Here is a 21,288-nt window from a genome sequence, read left to right as displayed (position 1 = left end):
CCCATATATCCATACTTCTCATGGACTAACATGCACATCCCCCCTTCTTCACTCATTGAGAACACTGGAATGTATATCAACTCTTCCATCCTCTCTTGAAAAATACACCACTCCTTCACACAACACAAATCTCTGAGCAAACTGTATCCATTCATTCAACAAGTGCCATCTTCTTCCAGGTACTCCCTCTCTAATTCACCTCTTCAACTCACTCACTATCAAACACTTCTGCTGCATATCCTCAGCATCCTCTGTTGTTAGTAATTCATTCTCACTCTTGTTAAACTCCAGTATATCCTCCTCCTCACTCGGACTCCTACCAAGCAGTGAGTAAAGCAGCAGCTCCTTCTCGTCTGAGTGTTCCAAGGCAGAAGCCCCAGCCTTCTCCCAAGAAGCCTATAAGACCTCCTTCTACGATCAAGGCTTCTCAACCTGCTTTGTCACCAAAGAAGCCTTCCCAACAATGTCCCTTTCAGTCACAAGCTTCCAGGCCAGGAAAGGGAAACGGGCAGAGATAGGGGAGGTAGACGATAGAATGGGTGCTCCTCTCCACTCTGTGCCATCAGTGGGGGGAATGCCTGGCGAGCCATTGGGCCACGTGCAGAATTATGGAGCAGAGCCGTAGGTGGTAGACGTCCTTCGGGTAGGGTATCTACTACCTTTTGACTTCACTCCTCCTCTCTCCAATCGTCCTCTCCCTCACTCACGCCCAGGGCTCTCTGAAACACCTAGCTCTCCAAGAAGAAGTGAGGAAGATGATGGGGAAGGGAGCTGTAGAGCAAGTAAAGCGTCCTTCTCCAAGGTTCTACAGCCGAGTCTTCCTACTCCCCAAAGCAGCTGGTTACTGGAGGCTGGTGATAGACCTATCAACATTGAACCTCTTTTATCAGAAAGACAAGGTTCAAGATGGAGACTCCTCAGACAGTCTTGGCAGCTGTCAGAGACAACGACTACATGCTGACCATAGATTTGAAGGACGCTTACTTCCAGATCCCTGTTCATCCCTCCTGTGGGAAGTTCCTTCGCTTCAGTCTTGGAGAAGTGGTGTTCCAGTTCAAAGACCTTTGCTTCAGTCTGACAACAGCTCCCCAGGTGTTCACAAGAGTTTTCACCCTAGTGTCGATGTGGGCTCATGCTCAGGGACTTTGCCTCCTAAGATATCTTGATGACTGGCTGGTTTTGGTGAGTTCTCATGAAAAGACAATTTGAGACAGGGATCATCTTCTCCAATTTTGTTGTGGCTTAGGCGTCGTGATAAATTTGGAAAAGCCCAGTCTTCAGCCCAGTCAAAGAATCCTTTAGCTGGGAATGATCATAGACACTGCCTTGTTGAGAGTCTGCCTATCGGATCAGAGGATAGAGAAGTTCAGGACAGTGGATCACTCCTTCCTATCCGAACGGAACCAACCAGCTCGGCAATGGCAAGTGATTCTAGGACTTTTGACATCGCTAGAGAAGCTGGTTCCTCATGGCCATTTTCATCTTCGTTCCTTGCACTGGAGGCTGAAGGAATTTGGTTTCCAGCATGGGACTCTCCTCAGCTACAGGTCCCTCTGTTGACAGAGGTAAGAAGCAACCTTCTGTGGTGGTTGGACAATGAAAACCTGACAGTGGGAGTGCCTCTTCATTCGCCCCTTCCAGGGCTCTTCCTGTTCTCGGACGCTTCTTCCGAAGGTTGGGAGCACATTTAAAAGATCTCCTGACTTCGGGTATGTGGAGTCCTCAGGACAGGAAACTTCACATCAATGTGCTATAGTTGAAAGCAGCCTTCCTAGCACTTCAGGAGTTTCAAGAAAGGGTGATGGGGTACTCCGTTGTTCTGATGTCGGACAACATTACGGTGGTAGCTTATGTGAACAAATGGAGGGGGGGGGGCGGGCTAGTGTCACACCAGTTTTCCTTGATAACAGTCCAGTTACACGAGTGGGCTATCAACAACTCGGTGGACCTCATGGCCAGGTACATTCCAGGAAAGAGGAACGTAGTGGCTGACAAGCTAAGTCGTTGGGGACAGGTTCTAGGGACGGAGTGGTCTCTGCATCAGGAGGTGCAGAAAGGCTTTTTCATCTGTGGGAGAGACCAGTGATAGACCTCTTTGCAACTAGGTTCAACAGGAAGCTAGAGGTCTGTTGTTCAGTAGTTCCAGATCTCTGAAGTGACAATGTTCCTCGTTGGGCGAGCGGATTCCGTTCTCAGCTACCACTCTGTTGGCTGCGAGTTCGAATCTCCGACCGGCCAATGAAGAATAAGAGGAATTTATTTCTGGTGATAGAAATTCATTTCTCGCTGTAATGTGGTTCGGATTCCACAATAAGCTGTAGGTCCCATTGCTAGGTAACCAATTGGTTCTTAGCCATGTAAAATAAATCTAATCCTTCGGGCCAGCCCTAGGAGAGCTGTTAATCAGCTCAGTGGTCTGGTTAAACTAAGATATACTTATTCTTATTCTCTGCTGTGACAGGGGATGCCCTTCAACATCCTTGGGACAACCTGGATGTCTAAGCCTTTCCCCCAAGGACAATTGTTTCCAGATCTTCTAACTCTGCTCTCAGCAGTTCCAAGAGAAATACTCCCTTGGCACAATCTTCTCTGTCAACCTCATGTAGAGTGATACCATCAATCAGTAACATCCCTAAGTCTTCACGGTGGGAGACTATCCAGTATTTCCCGCGAGCAAAAGGCTTTTCTCGCAGAGCAGCGACACAGATGTCTGGTTACCTCAGAAGATCTTCAATCATGTATCGGGAAATGGGTCATCTACTGTGATTGGTGTCATCAAGTGGGTTTCTCTCCAGTCAAACCTCTATTCAGCAGATAGCTGATTTTCTGATGTTCCTCATAACAGAAAAACACCTTCCTGTTTCTGCTATTGAGGGCTACAGGGCTGCCTTGGGATTGGTTTTTTGTTTGAAAGACATGGACCTAATTTCATCATGGGAAATCTCTGTGCTGCTCAGAAGTTTTGAACAGTTGTTCTCCTAGAGAATTGAAGCCTCCTACCTGGGATCTGACTCTGGTGTATACAAACCACTGCGTCAGTCATTGGACAGGAACTTAACCCTCAAGATAGTTTTCCTTCTAGCCTTGGCGACCCTCAAGACGGTTTTCCTTCTAGCCTTGGGTTCTTCGAAGAGAGCGAGCAAACTCCTTGGCTTAGCATTTGATGTTAAACATGCCAGGGGTTGGAAGTCAGTAGGATTTTAAATTTGTCCCGGACTTTGTGGCTAAGACTCAAAACCCCTTGGTTCATGATGACAGGTTTACCTCCTTTTCCATCCCTTCCCCTGGGGATTTCATTAACGGTGATCCAGGTGGATTGCTCCTTTGCCCTGTCAGAGCACTGCATTGCTATCTAAAAAGGACTCGACATCTCAGACCGGGATGCTGAAGACTTTTTGTTAGCACAGGCCGGATCAAGAAAGAAGTGTCCAAGAATACTATTTCGTTTTGGCTTCATGAAGTGATCAGGCATGCCTACTCATCATTTTCTACTGCCAATACTGCATGCAAGAGCACATGACATTAGAGGACTAAGCTCCTCCTTGGCATTCAAGAACTTATCTGTGCATAGTATCCTGAATGCTGGTTCTTGGCTCTGCCAAACCATGTTCACTTCCTTCTACCTGAGGGACATTGCCCACAGGTCCTTGGACACTTTTTCCATGGGTCCGGTGGTGGCTGCTCAACAAGTTGTGTAGCTCATCTAGTGCCCCTAGCGGGACAGTTTTGTATCCTGCATAAGATGATGGTATGAAAGTGAGGATGATTGAGATGACTGGTCTCTTTTCCTTCCCCCTTTTTCCTTTCTTCTCTACCCACGGGTGGTAAGAAGATGGTTCCATCATACGCTGGAATGGGCCAGGTACAGGTGAGTGAAGTAGCCTTACTGTTAGTTTGTTTTTATTCTACACAAATATACCTAGCATTAGCAAACCCTTCCTCTCTCTAGCAAGGAGAGAGAAGAATGATAACAAACATATAGAGGTGTCTACCTTAGTTCGTTATCTGAACAGATATAGCTCTTTAACTTCCTTTATTGCAGTGAATTTCCGCATTGGACTCATCCCAGTAACCTGATTGTTGGATACCCATATATCTAACAGATTAGAGGCTTAGGTCTCCTTCTTTGAATTATCTTATTCAGGAAGTATGACTGGGTGTGCCGAACCTCCAGTCGGTTCAGGATTCTCTTAAATCCCACCAAGAGTGAGTCTGTCCTAACCCTCTAACTCCAAGCTTCTATTTACAAAAGTGTCTGTCGTATGGCGGCGGCGTTCGGGAGTTAGCACCGAAGCGGAAAAAAAGTTTTTTTAAAAAATCACAGCACACTTAGTTTTTAAGATTAAGAGTCCATTTTTGGCTCCTTTTTTTTCATTGCCTGAAGTTTAGTATGCAACCATCAGAAATGAGAAAAAAATATCATTATATATAAATATTGAAATATATGACAGTACAAAAAAAATTTTCATATATAATTGTATACAAATCGCACTGTGAGCAAAACAGTTAGAGGTAACGAGTTATTTATTTCTTTGTATTGTACACTAAATTGCAATGATTTTGGTATATAACAAATTGTAAAATGATCAAAGCAACACAGAGAAAATATTATCACAAAATGATGCATGAATTTGTAACACGCGGACGTAAAGAAAAAAAATTTTTTAAATTCACCATAAATCGAAATATTGTGCTAGAGACTTCCCGTTTGTTACAAAATGAAGGTAATTGATTGAATATTACTAGACTGTAAGTGTTTTAGCTTACAATTGCATTTTTTCGACCATTTGGTCGAGTTAAAGTTGACCTAAAGTAGAATTTTTCTATTTATCGTGATTTATATGAAAATATTTCAAAACTGATAAAAGCTACAACCATGAGTTATTTTTTGTTGTATTCTACATGAAATTGTGCACATTTCCATATATAAAACTTTATGTAACGACTAAAATAAAACGGTGCAAACATTACGACAAAGTGACGAAAGAATTTCTGAGATGTTCGGCCGAGTTACCGCGTGGACGTAAGGAAAAAGTTTTTTCAAAAATTCACCATAAATCGAAATATTGTGCTAGAGACTTCCAGTTTGTTGCAAAATGAAGGTACATGATTGAATATTACTAGAATGTAAGAGTTTTAGCTTACAATTGCATTTTTCAATCATTTCGGTCGAGTTAAAGTTGACCGAAGGTTGAAATTTTGGCACTTCTCATGATTTATATGAAAATATTTCAAAATTGATAAAAGATACAACCATGAGTTATTTTCTGTTTTATTCTACATGAAATCGCACACATTTTCATATATAAAAAGTGATGTAACGACTAATATAAAACGGTGCAAACATTACGACAAAGTGACGAAAGAATTTCCGAGATGTTCGTCCGAGTTAACGCACACGGACGTAAGGAAAGTTGGTTTTTTTTTTTTTTTTTTTTTTTTTTTTTTTTTTTTTTTTTTTTTCCATAGGTAACAAACCTGCAGTCTTAATAATTACTGCCCACCCCTAGCCACCCCTCTTTCAGTTTACAATGGGCTGGAAGAAAACTGAGACGTCACAGGGTTGAGATAAGGTCGCTGGCCACTTCCCATCTCATCTCCGTGATGGGTGCCAGATGCCACCAATTTCTTGCATAAACAATTCTTGTTTTTATTTTTACTGGATTCTAGCTGGCACCAGAACATTTATCCTAATGTTAAGATCTCAGGTTTGTTAGCTATGAAAAATACAAATTAATTAAAATTTCTCATTTTTCCTACATCAAAACCTGTTCCTGATGCCAACTGCTTTGTATTTTTGTATTTAGCATTGAATATTTCTGTATATTTTTTTGCATTTGCCATTTTTCTTGTATTCATTATCTGTGTTTCTCATGTTTTCTCTCTAATCCAGCTGTGTGCTACCATTTATCAATTTTATCATAATTGTCTTATGTTAAATCATCTGCACAATGACTTCGATTTTGACATCATATTAAATACCATCTTGTACCTCAGTGGATTTGTTTAATTTTTCTTTTCTGTCACCACGGGAAACAACATGCAGGGCAGTAGGCATCTTTGCCCCAGTACGCTGTTAATGTCTAAGCTTTCTTCTTGTTTCTTCCAAACTTAACCCTTTTTGTATCATATCCTAACAAGGTTTATAAGTTTTGGTGTTATACCAGATCCTGGCATTTTCCCCAAGGAGTTTCCATCATATGTCTGTTTAAAATCTCTGGTGATATGTTGGATTTTGGTTTTGCACTCAAAGCAACTTTCTGTTAGTTGCTTGATCATGAATATCTGGTTTTGTGTTGTGTTTATTATTAGAACTACATTGGTGTTCACTTACTACTTCAGTATTGGCTCTTACTTTGATCATGATGAGTTGGTTTCAGAATAGCTGGATGGCAGATGGCAGTTTTCTCAGCCTGTCTGCTGATGGTCTAACTAAATTTGTTGTGTTGTTAAATCTTCATGTCCTCTTACATAGCCCTCATCAAAGGGACGAGTACAGACTTCTCACGGTTGACATGAAACCTAGCTACTGAGATAAACCCCACAGATTCTCTGCCCCTTTTCATTGGGTAAGGGGCTTTAGAGAGCAGTTACTTAGGTTCAGATCATAATTTTGTCCTAAGCAATTGCTCAGAAGTAAATTAGTTAGGATTTGTCCGTTTCTTTCTCACTCCAAAGCGAAAAGAGTTGCAAACCATTTCCAACAGGATTGGATTTTCAAATGGCAATGTGGTCCTTTCCTTTTTACTGCACTTCATTCCTGTTTGGCACACTAGGATGGCAAAAATGATGTGAAAACCTCTCTCACGTGTTTAGTCAGTATCCTGAATCTGACTTAACTAGTCGGGAATGAAGGGAAGACCTTCTTATGTCCTTCTTATGTCCAGTTAGGTCCCCTGATATTTATATACTCAAGTTAAACCTATATAGAGAAATTTTCATACTTTACACTGCAGTGTTAAGGATCTGAATATTCCCTTGCCTAAATACATTTCCCTTGATATACTTTACCAAGTTCATAACAATTTACATGAATTCCATCTACCTGTTCTCAAGGAGAAGGCACATGAGATTTTATAAAGAATTTGTTGTTAGAGGAATGTAATGCTGCTCAATTGAGATGCAACTCCATTTTTACTTCTTACTACTTAAAGGAAGGGGCAGTCACTCATGAAATTGTTGTACTTTTCTCTTAGTTGCTGCTGGGTCTGTCTTGCTTGAACTGCAAGGAGGAAATCTTTTCCTCTTGTATTTTTGAGAATCCTGGTACTGAGTTAAGGAAAGAATGAAGGTGCTCTTGGTGTGTATTGGAGATTATAGGTATTTTTAGTATAAGCTAGTCTGTCCCAACATTTTATGGCAAGATCCATGCTGAATATTACAGCAAGTCCCGCTGAACATAGGATACCCTACAAGATCCACATTATCTTTGACTTTGTCATTGACTGGAGGCAAGGACAACCAGTGTGTATTTACTTTTAAAACCAATCAAGTTTTGTTTGGGTTTTGCCAAATGCTACACTATTCCTCCATCCTTGTCAGTGTGGTAGTCAACTAAATGAATGTTAGGTAAGATTCGTAGAAATAATACCAAATTTTGTATTAAAATTGATTACTTCTCTGCTTACCTAACATTAGTACCCATCCACCCTTCCCACAATCCAATGGGTGAAATGTTAATTTTGGCATAGAAAATGAAGTCATTCATTCTTTAGCAATAGGAAGGAAGGTAAATAGGAAGACAGGCAGGCTGATAAACTAGGTACAATCTTTTTGTTTTCTTTTATTTTTAATCAATTGCTGACCAGACTTGCAGCTTGAAACTTGAAGCTGTATGAATGTTAGATAAATATAGAACTACTAATTTTAATATGAAAATTTTGTATTACTAAACAGTGCTTTTGTTTTCTGCTGTTTGTTTTCACAGCAGAACTATGCCGCAAGTTTAGAACTTAATAAACAGGTTTTGACGTTGGAAAAACCTATTTTTGGTAGCCGCCGTGAGTCCTCAAAGGAGTTACTCTTAAGGTCTTAGAGAGGCTGTATAAGAAAGACCAACCAATTTCAAAGAATTCTCTTCTAGTTAGTCCTGGCCAGTACTATAGTGAACGTTGACACTGATAGAGTACATGTATAGTACTCAAGACACAAGACAAGACGGCTCTTTCTCTTGTCTGCAGCAACTGCCTGGGTTCTTCCTTGTCTTAACCTGCAGACGTGGCAGTTGTGCATTGCAAGTCATCCACTATCGTGGCAACAATGCACTCTGCGTCAGACCAACTATCCTTTACTCAATGCACTCTGCGTCAGACCGACTATCCTTTATTCTTTCAGGTCTATGCAGGAAATTATTCACCCAAATCCTATACCTTTTCATCAGGGAAAGTGGGTGGGCTTGAGGACTCACAGCAGCTACCGAAAATAGGTTTTCCTATGTCAAAACCTGTTTTTTGATAGCATAGCTGCTGTTTGTCCTCAAAGTAGCTTACCAAAGAAATTGAGAGGTGACAAAATGGGTAAGCTCTTAAAATTCAGTCCCAACAACCCAGATAAAATTTTTGGTCCAAAGTTAAGCCACAAGTCATAAACCACATCTTTTTATTCCAGATACCCATATGGTAACTAAATGCGAACTCACAATTATTAAGATGTAGTTCTAAAGTGACTATGGGGTCAGACTTACTATACCATCTGCTGGTACACAATGTAGTCAAATTTGTTTGAACTCATGGCAATAATGTTTTAGGAATACTGTTCCTTATGACCACCCTGTACACTCCAAGATTTCTTTGAAAGAAACATTTCTGAAGAAAGCTAACGATATCATGCGACTTAGGAAAGGAGTGGGGTCTGCCTTTTTAATAAGGGGCTCCATAATTATTCTCAGCCTTGTAGATGGAGTAGTTTGTTGTGCTAGGGTGTAGGAAAATCAGACCTTCTGGGATGTTTGCCATGACCGCCAGGCATCCTTAGGTGCTTGAAATGGGCATAAGTTTTATTTGACAAATTGAGTTCCCTTATCAGAACAGGAAATTTTCTCTGTAAAGGGTTCTCATTCTTGGCCAGGAATGATGGGCCAGGAGACCGTAATAAATGATGGTTAGCTGTACAAGTAATGTAGTGTTGTCCCCACCTAAGAGAGCCCAGTTACTAATGTGAGCTCCTGATGCAAAAGCAGTTAACCCTTAAACGCCTACTGGACGTATCATACGTCAACTAAAATTGTCTGTTGGGTGCCGAGTGGACGTACCGTACGTCGACTACAAAAAATTTCAACCTTCGGTCAACTTTGACTCGACCGAAATGGTCGAAAAACGCAATTGTAAGCTAAAACTCTTACATTCTAGTAATATTCAATCATGTACCTTCATTTTGGAATAAATTGGAAGTCTCTAGCACAATATTTCGATTTATGGTGAATTTTTTAAAAAAACTTTTCTTACGCACGGGCGGTAACTCAGCTGAAAATTTCATAAATTCTTTCGTCATTTTGTCGTAATTTTTTAACTGTTCTATATTAGCCGTTACATAAAGTTTTATATATGAAAATGTGCGCAATTTTATGTACAATACAGCAAAATACAACCCATGGTTGTAGCTTTTATCAGTTTGGAAATATTTTCATATAAACCACGATAACTGCCAAAATTTCAACCTTCGGTCAACTTTGACTCGACCGAAATGGTCAAAAACGCAATTTTAAGCTAAAACTCTTACGATCTAGTAATATTCAATCATTTACCTTCATTTTGCAACCAATTGGAAGTCTCTAGCACAATATTTCGATTTATGGTGAATTTCTGAAAAAACTTTTTCCTTACGTCCGCGCCAGAAATTCTTTTCATCACGTTGTCGTAATGTTTGCACTGTTTTATATTAGTCGTTACATAAAGTTTTATATATGGAAATGTGCGCAATTTCATGTAGAATACAACAGAAAATAACTCATGGTTGTAGCTTTTATCAGTTTTGAAATATTTTCATATAAATCACGATAACTGCCAAAATTTCAACCTTCGGTCAAATTTAACTCGACCGAAATGGTAAAAAAACGCAATTACTGTATAAGCTAAAACTCTTACATTCTAGTAATATTCAATCATGTACCTTCATTTTGCAACAAACTGGAAGTCTCGAGCACAATATTTCGATTTATGGTGAATTTCTGAAAAAAATTTTTTTTTCCTTGCGTCTGCGCTGCTGTAACTCAGACGAACATCTCAGAAATTCTTTTCGTCATGTTGTCGTAATGTTTGCATCGTTTACATTAGTCGTTACATAAACTTTTATATATGAAAATGTGCGCAATTTCATGTAGAATACAACAGAAAATAGCTCATGGTTGTAGCTTTTATCAGTTTTGAAATATTTTCACATAAATCACGATAACTGCCAAAATTTCAACCTTTGGTCAACTTTAACTCGATCGAAATGGTAAAAACGCAATTGTAAGCTAAAACTCTTACATTCTAGTAATAATCAATCGTTTAACTTCATTTTGCAATAAATTGGAAGTCTCTAGCACAATATTTCGATTTATGGTGAATTTTTGAAAAAACATTTTCCTTACGCTCGCGCTGTAACTCGGCCGAACATCTCAGAAATTCTTTCGTCTCGTTGTCGTAATATTTGCACCGCTTTATATTAGTCGTTACATAAAGTTTTATATATGAAAATGTGCGCAATTTCATGTACAATACAACAAAAAATAACTTATGGTTTTAGCTTTTATCGGTTTTGAAATATTTCCATATAAATCACGATAAATAGAAAAAATTCGACTTTCAGTCAACTTTAACTCGACTGAAATGGTCGAAAACTGCAATTGTAAGCTAAAACACTTACAGTCTAGTAATATTCAATCAATTAGCTTCATTTTTCAACAAACGGGAAGTCACTAGCACAATATTTCAATTTATGGTGAATTTTTTAAAAACATTTTTTACGTCCGAAAGCGTTATTTAATTCATGCATCATTTTGTGATAATATTTTCTCTGTGCTGCTTTGATCGTTTTAAAATTTGCTATAAACCAAAATCATCGCAATTTAGTGTACAATACAACTAAAAAAAATTAACTCATTAGCTTTAACTGTTTTGCTTACAGCGCGATTTGTATACAATTATGTACGAGTTTTTTTTTTCGCTGTCATATATTCCAATATTTATATATGATGATAATATTTTTTTTCATTTCTGATGGTTGCATACTAAACTTCAGCCAATGACAAAAAAAAAATGAGCCAAAAATGAACTCTTAATCTTAAAAACTGAGCGTGCTGTGATTTAAAAAAAAAAACTTTTTTTCCACTTCGGCGCTAACTCACCGAACGCCGCCGGCATACGGGAGACGTTTTTGTAAATAGGGCTTCTGTGTTAAAGGGTTAAGAAGATTGCCTTTTGCAGCATATACTGTATGTCGTAGTTGTATTGGGCCCAATGAATTGAGGGGTTGACAGAAGCCTAAGCACACCATTCAGGGAATGGGAGGCCTTGGAGGAGCAGGTCATTGCAATACAAAAGACCAGAGAAGGGAATTAACAGTTCCTGTGTTAGAACCAATTCCGAATCCATAAAGCAAGGGTTCTGACAATGCTGCCTTGTATTCAATAATTGTTATAACAGGAAGGCCCTTGTTTTAAAAGATATACAAGAAAACATTGGAGTATTTCAACAGAGATCTCAACTGGGCTTTTAGCATGGATATAATCTAACCATATTTTCCATACAGACTATTATTGTCGAAAAGATGATGTCCTTAGTTTCTGAACTAGGTATCTAGCAATGTTGGGGGTAGTTTTCATGGTAGACAAGATTTTAAATTCCGTAAGTGAAGGTCTCGGCTCAGCGAGGAGGACACGTAGACAACTTTCCTTCCTACTGTCTGGGATAGAACAGCAGATGATAATGGAATTGAGTTCTTCGCCCGTTGTGGAAGCAATAGGAACCAATGCCTTTATGGCTAATTTGATGCTATTAAGTAAGCGGTTTCGTTGAAAGTTAGAAGTTTGTTCAAAAAACCTCCGAAATCTGGGTCAATGGGGGAAAAGGTATATTGTCCTTCATTTGTCCCAGTCTTGTAGGAATGCATCTCTTGTTATTGCTTGATTATCCAGTTTCAGAGACGCATACACTGGAAGTTGATGGTTCTTATATGGAAGCATGTTGGCAATTAATTGAAAGGAGTGGTTGTCTAACATTCACTCGGTCGAAGCTGTTGTATTCCCTGATAGAGGGTCTGTTATTACATTGGAAGCCCTTTGAGGTGAATTGTAGACAAGTACCACTTGATAGAGGGTTTGTTTTATGTCAGATAGGAAGACAGCCATTAGCTCCAGAAAGTTGATACACTTCCTCAGAATAGGTGACCACCTCCCTGCTACCTGATGATCCTTCCCAGTGGGCCTCCCCAACCTGCCAAGGAGGCATCTGTATGTATTAGCACTTGTATAGATGGAGGAGTCAGAGCAACCTGTTTTGCCAGACACCCCTTCCAGGCCCACTGCTGAAGTATTTCCCCAACTTTTGACACCTTTTATGAAGTCAATCGCGAATCTTTTTTTCTTGCACACGATAGTCAGAATTTGTTTACATTTTTTAGTTTTAGTCTGAGAATTGGTCTACCACAGATGCAGACTGTAACAGACCCATTATACACTCCAGCTGACATCTGGAAATGCTGGGCTGTGACAGAAACCTTTTTAATTCCTTCCTTATTCTGTTTTGAGTATTGGTGGGGAAAGACAACTGACCATGAAGACTATCCCAACAAGTCCCAGCTACTGAAAGTGTCTGCTGGGTGTAAGGTGGGATTTGTTCCAATATATTAGAAAGTCGTTTGCTGGGAGCCCGTTGACTACTACTCTTAGGCTTCGTAAGCACTCTTCTCTGGTAGGCCCGGGACTAGCCAATCGCCTAGGTAGAGTACCAGTTGAATTCCTTCTTTTTTGATTTCCCAGACAACTACTGTTGTTAATTTTGTAAAGATTCTTGGGGCAGTGTTTAACCAAACGGGGCATGACCTTGAATCTGTAAGTTACCTTTTCTTATCCAGAACCCTAAGAAGGGACGGAAGGGAACAGCAATAGGGACGTGTCAGTATGTGTCTTTCAGGCCTATAGAAACAGTCCAGGTCCCTTACGGAATGATTGAATGTACTTGGGCAACAGTAGTCATCAGGAAACATGTGGCAAACTATGTGTTTGTTCAATTTTGATAGGTTGAGTATCACTTCGTTTGGAGGAATCCTTGGGGACACTGAAGATATACGTGGTTCTCTGTGGTTCCTTGTAAAGGGCCTTATGCATGTAATCTTCCAAAGAGGGGTCTGGATATTGGAAAAAACCTCTTTGAAGGGGGGAGGGGATGTGACCACCTTAACCCATTTAGGGTAACATTGTGTCTCCAAGGAGAGGACTTCCATTGCATGTGATGTTGTAGAAGGCAACTCCCAACCGTACCATCCATATTGGGGTCCACCTTTTCCCTTGCCTTTAATAGGCATTCTAGGAGTTGCTTTTCCTTTTCCCAGTATGTGTGTCTTTGCCCACTTTGAAAGGGATGCTTTCGCTGCTGTTGTCCCTTCTTCTGTTGTTGGAAGGATCCTTTAGGGGCAGCTTTCCCAGGAGTAACATATTGGAGTCCACCCATGTTTCCATTCTAGCCTTTATGCGACACTAGGAAATCATGGAGTGCTCTCCATAGGGTCTGCATAAATATTCTAGAGGATTCTGGAAGCCTTCCAACAGAAACTTCCAGCATACTAGAAAAGGTTATTATATTGAGGAGGTGGAGCCTAGCATGAAATTCAGCCAAGGCTGTCCCCTCAGATTTTTCTCATAGGGTTCCCAAACTGTTGAGTAACCATGTCCAGAGGGAGCTTTTTCATATCAAAAGGAAGGACTAGTGTTGCCCATTCCTTAGTAGAATTATCAGACACTGGAATGACGGAGACAAATGTCTTTAATTCTGCTGTTGGCTCTCGTTTCCCAGTTACCAAAAAATTATGAAAATTTGCGTTAACATGATTGTTTTGAAAGTGAAGGGACAGAAGGCTGGGGCTACCCAGTGAGCATATTGGGTCTTATCTAAATAGACGTAAAACTTCATTTTCCATTGACCTGATAAAAGGTCCTCCTCTATGGCTTTCAATGCTATATTTGTAGGTAGGATAACCGTCTCCTTTGCGGTTTCTCAGTGCCCACTGAAGGAGGGACTAAGTGCCACTCAGTACAGTATTAGGAAACGCTGCCCTGTCCCGAAATTTTACATGTTGACCTTCAATCATGGTTTCCCTTTCATTAACCCTTAGTGGACGGATTGAGCTTCAGTGTGAAGCAGAATTACGCACCACTGTTATGGTAATAATGATTCGAAACAAAGGTGCCAATACTTCTATATGCTATAAATTCGGGCAACTTTTATACAGACGTGAGAGTTAGGCCAGTATCAGTAATGCTTGTGACTTCAAGGGGGAAGTTACTGCATCTCTCTCTCTCACATGAGTCTTTTTGTAAATTTGCTTGTAAATATACGAAGGGGTTGCTGTTGTTTTTTTGTTTTGTCTTTTATGATAGTATGTCGGTTGTAAATGTAATTTTACAAAGAAAATTGCAAAGAAATATTAGAAAAAGCATGTGAAAGTAAAAAAAAAAAAGCTACTGAATTTTCCTTCTCGTAAATTTACGTGAATATTTTACAACAAATATGCAAAAAATTTGTTAATGCTTTTATTTCTTAAATGTTTTGATATTGTGTGAGCAGTAATAGTAATTTTACAAAATCCAAAAAACTTATTAGAAAAATCATATATAAGTTCATAAAATATACAATTATCTTGTAAATGAGGCCCCACAAGGGGTTGTAAATAGTAATTTTTAGCTTTTCATGGAAGGTAGAGAAAATTTTTTAGAATTTTTTTATTTGTACAATGTGAATGTACATGTCATTCTCTTTCCATTGATGTGATTTTTTTTTTTATTTTGCCGACCTCAAAGTTTCCCCAGTCTGGGGTGCTGCACATTGATAAATTATGCCGTCCCTTAAGGGTTGATAAGGTATTTACCATCAGGAGGGAAGATACACATTGAAGCTGTAAACCCAGACTCTGCCTGGGCAGGCTGTGCAGCCACTTTATTCTTTTATTTTTTAAAGGCCGAGGACTTCTTCATCTTATATGTATGTAATTCAGTGTCCAGGACTGACCTGAATTCCTGTAATCTTGGATAATATCTCTGATATATAAGTATTGATGCTTCAATAACAAGGACATCCTTGATACTGTTTATAATTTCCTTGCGGAAGTCTGCAAATGCAACAAGCGTCATTTCCCAATTAGGGGAGCTTGCACAAACTGATTGTGCCCAGGCAGCCATACTGTGACTGCCCGACTACCAAAGAACAAAAGTCCTGGATGACTCATTATACCCCTCAGAAGACATGGACACTTCAGACGGGGATAGGTGGATCCTATTAGGATCCCCTTCAGTATACAGTATGATAGCTGCATGGGAGACAGATTTCCCTTTTAGGTATCTCTTTCATGTACAGCTGAAATCTGTCTCTGGTCCTTCCAGGTTCAGCAGGGCACTTTCAGTGGCAATATGTCCGGTAAAAGGGACATCTCCCCCAAGTTGAGACTCCTCTTCTCCATCAGAGGGGATGACCTGGGAGGTACTAGGAACCAATGCATTTGTGTTGTGACCCAAACATGGGTTCTGCTTGGAAATGGAGGGAAATAAGCTCTACCGGAGTTTTGCCAGAAAGATGAGGTCTCTTCCTTTCATACCCTTACTGACTGAAAACTGAAACCTAGGACCCAACAAGACAGCTTAAAGCAAGCTATTTCATTCTTAACACTTGTTGCCAGGAGCATGTTACAAATTTCACACATGTCTGGTGACCCATCATATTCCCCTTTATTCTTATAAGGGCTGTGTTCATGGCTGGTGGCAAGGGTCTTACCCACTGGCAAAAAGCAGACCAAACCGAATAATTCGCTGTGGCACACGTAATCAGTGGGTCTTGCATAACAGCGACCCTGCAGTGATACAAGGAACAAGTATTTATTAGAAACTAATTGCTACTAACCATCTATAATTACTGTATGAACAATATACTCAAGGCACTGCGGGCTAGTAGTGTGTAGTTATAGTATAATGTTATGGTAATGATTATCTATACAGTAGAAGTTAGTATTATCATATTCATGGATACCACTATAATTTTGTTTTTCTAACAAATGTTAGATGTGCTAATTATTTGTAATAACTTAGGCAGCACATTTAACATGAATAGGTTAACTTGGGCACAAGTATGTAGCCATATTGCTGTTTACTGTCAGCCATCATAACAGTGGTTCTCTAAGACAGTAGTCATGTATTAAATATATAATTACTATTTAATTTTGCCTTAAAAGTAAATTCTTGAATGTTATGCCATTCCATTTGGCCAAAGCTAACTGTATACTGTAAATCTAGTTTGCAAATTTATGATTTGTTTATTGGGCCTAGGCTACTCGCTGGCAGCAGGTACAGCTATTGGCTACATAAGAAAGTAATTCAATGAAATATTTTGCCAAGGGAGAAAATTTTTTAAAATAAACTAGGTTCATATAAATTTAGTACAGTTTCAATGCCCGTTATATGACAGTGTAAAAATTTAATAATCACGAAGTAAAACAGATATCACCAACTTTTACGTACTGACGCTGCCAGCGGCGGAACAATACCCGCTAAATGTAGGTCTGCGAAAGAAAACATTGTGTAATTTGATGCAAGTTCCCTAATATTATTGCTAAATATGGAACATTATCACAAAAAAACTATTCAGTTTGGTAATTAAGTACTGTAATTAACCAACTGGGTTTACTTAACACCAAGGTTTGGGAGTTGAACACAATCAAAAGTCAGTTTATCACAAAAAACTATTCCATGATTTTACAAAGCTATATGGATGGTTAGGCTTAGTATTAGTCAAAGAGGAAGTAGCATGGCATATCTATCAAGTAGCCCAGATGGACCCTATTAGGATCCCTAACTACTAAGATGGGTCATATACCGAAGATCTTTAAGAGCAACATTGTTTAAAAGTTGAACACGATCAAAAGTCAGTTACTTTACTTAGCTGTATGAATGGTTAGGCTTAGTATTAGTTAAAAAGGAAGTAGCATAGCGTATCTATTAAGTGGCCCAGATGGATCCTATTAGGATCCCTAACTACTAAGATAGGTCATATACCAAAGATCTTTAAGAACAACATTGTTTAAAAGTATTACTTCAATATACAGTAATTAAACATTGTTTGTCGGCTAGCAAAGACGGAGCCTGGTGTACAGTATCTTGTGAGCAAAACAAACAATTCTCACACCCCATGTACTTTGTTTGCTTCATAGTTTGGTTCTTCCATGACGACTACTACGATCTTGGAGTACTGTACTTATACTGCACCCATTCTAAGTGCGTCCTCATATAACAAAGACCAAAAGAATAATGAATAGTTGGTCTGACACAGAGCGTGGACGACCTGTGATGCACGGTTGCCATGTCTGCAGGTTAAGACAAGGAAGAACCTAGGCAGTCGCTGTAGACAAGAGAAAGAGCTCTCTTGTCTTGAGTCCTCCATTCTATCAGTGTCACTGTGCACTATACTGGCCAGGACCAGCTAGAAGAGAATTCTTTGAAATTGGTTGGTCTATCTTATGGAGCTCCTCCAGAACCATAAGAGTAACTCCTTTGAGGACAAACAGCGGCTATGCTATTAAAGATATTCAAATTAAGACATCTATTTTCAATGACTGTTGGCAGAGCTATGTAAGTCCTTCAGAATTATTGTTGTAAACATTCTCTTGCACAGCAAATTAAGTTGACATTCAACAAATTATATGAATCTGGTACAAATGTTGAATGTGATTGATCTCTACCTATTTGGGTATAAAGGTAAGTAAGGTTGCCAATAAAACAGCCAAAACTGCAACACCTATGACCAGATCAAAAGTAAGCATCTTGAGTAACTTCTCTAAAACCCATAATCATTAATCATCTTGACAAAATAATGACCTTGAAGACAAATTAAAGCACAATTAGGGCATTCTTTGAACCAAAAAGAACACTACACTGAAGGAATTTTATCTCATTGTCGAATTATTCACTCATATGACCCATGAATATGTGATGAATAAACCACACAAATGATTCAGTGCCTGTATGGAGAGAATAAAGGTCAATACTAACAATTGGGAATAAATCAGGGAAATTTTGAGAATCTTTAGTTTTCAGTTAATCCAGTTAGCAAAGTTAAAATTTTGAGTTATTAGATCAAGTTTTTTATTATCATTAAAGAGTCCTTTCAGGCCACTCCTGTGAGTGTAGGTGTTATTTTCTAATTCCCCTGTCTTTCCATCACATTCCTTGATGTCATCATGTTTTTTATATTTAAATTTAATTTTGTTCAACATCTTTGAAAATACCATTGGTACTGCATAGTTTATTACAGTCACTTCAATATTATGTGCAAAATAGTGATTAAAAAATCTTCCCTTTGTTAGAAAGACAAAAGAATGACACATTCATTGAAAATCCACTTTTATTAGTCACTTCAATATTATGTGCAAAATAGTGATTAAAAAATCCATCCCTCTGTTAAAAAGGCATAAGAATGACACATTAATAATTGAAAGTCCAGTTTTATTATTATAATACATATACTTGATGTTTGTCCAAGTTTTATTATTATAATACATATACTTGATGTTTGTCCAAACCACCTGGTTAAGGAATTTGGATTATTTTACTGTATACAGTATCAGTTTTTTTATAACTTTCCACTTTTATTTATATTGGAGAATGATCCTTTTTAGTTTGGCATTGTAATTTTTTTTATTCAGATTTGTATACTGTATATGTATTGGCATTATGTGAATTTTTATTCAGATGTGTATATATATCCTTTTCTGGTACATATTTACATAGAAATATCACCAGTGAATTAATTTTTATCATGTTATTTAACTTAAACTATAATTTCTTAATGTATCTTAACATTGGTATTTTTTTTTCAGCTCTTGGAATAAGTTGAGTTTAGAGGAGAATGGCCTTCAGATATGAAGAGGATCATATGAACAGTATTGATGTCTGCTGTTGAATATTATTTATTTCTCTAGTAATTATTTATTATTTGAAATAATGTTGCAGTTTTTTCTAAAGTTTACCTTGTTTTTTTCCAATGACCTGCATTAAATTTATGATGTCTCAATTTTCATGTTTTAAATTTTAACAATATTCCCAAAGTTGAGCAGAAGGACTAACTAAATGTAAAGTTGATCACAAATAGAAAATGCAGATTTAAACACTAAAGGGTGATGGTTGTGTCAACATTATTATGAGGTCTTTGCTTTCTGTATGTGGTTTGCAAATACTCCAGAACTATATAAGCGCCAATCTGTTTATGAAGAATAATGTTAATCAGGATATTATATTTACCCAAAATGTGTCCTCCTTGGTTTTATTCAACTATCCACATGGCACCACATCATTAATATATTTGGTGTTTTAGTTATGTTTAGTAATGAAGTTGCGAAGCTATAAATGAGATGAGTGAAATATAGCAGCAGTGCTTTACATGTTTACTACTCAAGTCAGGAATCACTATCTTTTGTGAACTCGAAAGACAGTGTATGAAATTTTCCAATAAAGTAGTGAGTGTCACAGTAGCAAAAGTAAATCAAGAGAACAAGATTAAAATTTAAGAATGCACAATGTTTTTTTAAATAAGATCGCTAAAATGACAAATTTTACATGAGGAATTTGCTTCAGGGTAGCTGGAAAACAGCTGTTTAACTTTTAAACAAGGTGGTTAGGTAGTTAACTACCTAACCACCTGGTGGGAGTCTGGCCCGTCCGGACAGTAAGCATTCACTTTGCCTTTTAGCCCAGGTATCGGAATGAGGGGTGGCATGAGGTGGACAGTATATGTAAAGACCTCGGGTATGTGTAGTTAGGAAAAATACAGATTACTTTACAAATCTGTCATTTGTTCCTACACAATATGCAGTACAAACCATTGGTCTTTACATGAAGCCTTACTTCCTTGGTGGTAGGCATCTGAGTAAGCTCCTGAACTGACTGCTAGTTTGCCACACCTGGGCCTCCTTCCTGGTCATGTAGAGCAGAGGAAGCAGTCCCTACCTCTGACATGTTGAACATAAGTGTGCTCAACTGTTAGACTTCTGGACCTTTTCGAATGAATGGGTGTGTAAACAACATTAATTTGAGAAAGGCTAGGTTGAATCTTAAGAGTCGGGACAGTAAAGCTATATACAACCAATGGGTTTGATTTATTGCCAGGCACTCTCTCCCCTTGTTAGAGAGAGGGTAGGACTTGCTCCTATTGAGCTAAAGAATACAGATAATAGAAAGGATGGTCATCTGCACAACTCGCCTGCATCAGTCGCCAGTCTAGCATGTGTTGGCTCGTTAACCACCCCTCTGCCCGCAGGGAAGAGGAAGGTTAGGGAAAGAGAAAGGGAGGAGGCCAGTCACTCACACACGCACTCCCTCTTTCACAACTGAACACCACCTTAGACGAGATGCTACCTGTCCCGTTAGGGGAGCTAGGTAAGCTACACAACTTGTTGAGCAGCCACCACAGGACCCAACGAAAAAGTGTCCAAGGACTTGAGGGCAATGTCCCGAAGGTAGAAGGAAGTGAAAGTGGTCTGGTGTGACCACACCCCCACCTTCCTGAATGTGAGGGATGGAGCAATGCCCCTGACTTGTGAGCTCTCACCCAGAACATACAGATGCAGAATACTCCCGTTTGATCACCTCATGAAGCCAGAAAGAGATGGTGTTTTTGGACACTTCTTTCTTGGTTGAGCCAGTATTAACAAAGAGTCGTCGACACTCAGGCCGGAGATGTCGAGTCCTCTTAAGATAGCACCGCAGCACTCTAACTGGACAGAGTAGCATCTCATCTGGATCATTGTCAACAAAGTCCTCTTGGAATTGAGAAGGACTCGAACCTGGCGTCAGGGACTGATGGATTCAGAGTCTTCGCTACAAAATGCGAGACGAATCGAACGTAACAGATCCCCACCCCTCGAGTGCTTAACATTGAAGGAAAGTTCATGAAGTTCGCATACTCTCTTCACCAATTCCAGGGCAAGCAAGAAAACGGTTTTGAGGGTCAGATCCCTGTCTGACGACTCTCGGAAAGGCTTGTACGGTGCACAAGCCAGGCTCCTAAGAAAGAGAGTCACATCCTACGTAGGGGGCCTGAGTTCCTTGGAAGG

At 39.1% G+C, this 21,288-nt stretch overlaps 1 protein-coding gene across 1 annotated transcript in view; it reads left to right on the top strand.

Annotated features, from left to right (window-relative positions):
• Positions 1-19,489, top strand: part of HBS1 (translation elongation factor EF-1alpha (GTPase) HBS1) — a gene marked incomplete at its 5' end in the record, with an annotated part of 255,149 nt that extends 235,660 nt beyond the window's left edge. Inside the window, one exon of the mRNA XM_067109557.1 lies at positions 19,057-19,489. Within this exon, the coding sequence (XP_066965658.1) occupies positions 19,057-19,068 (12 nt within the window). The remainder of the gene's footprint in view (positions 1-19,056) is intronic.
• Positions 19,490-21,288: the final 1,799 nt, after the last annotated feature.

This window comes from Macrobrachium rosenbergii, chromosome 10, assembly GCF_040412425.1.
Source record: "Macrobrachium rosenbergii isolate ZJJX-2024 chromosome 10, ASM4041242v1, whole genome shotgun sequence".
Classification (NCBI taxonomy): domain Eukaryota; kingdom Metazoa; phylum Arthropoda; class Malacostraca; order Decapoda; family Palaemonidae; genus Macrobrachium; species Macrobrachium rosenbergii.
Note: the sequence above shows the minus strand (reverse complement) of the source record. Positions and strands in the feature narration are given on the sequence as shown.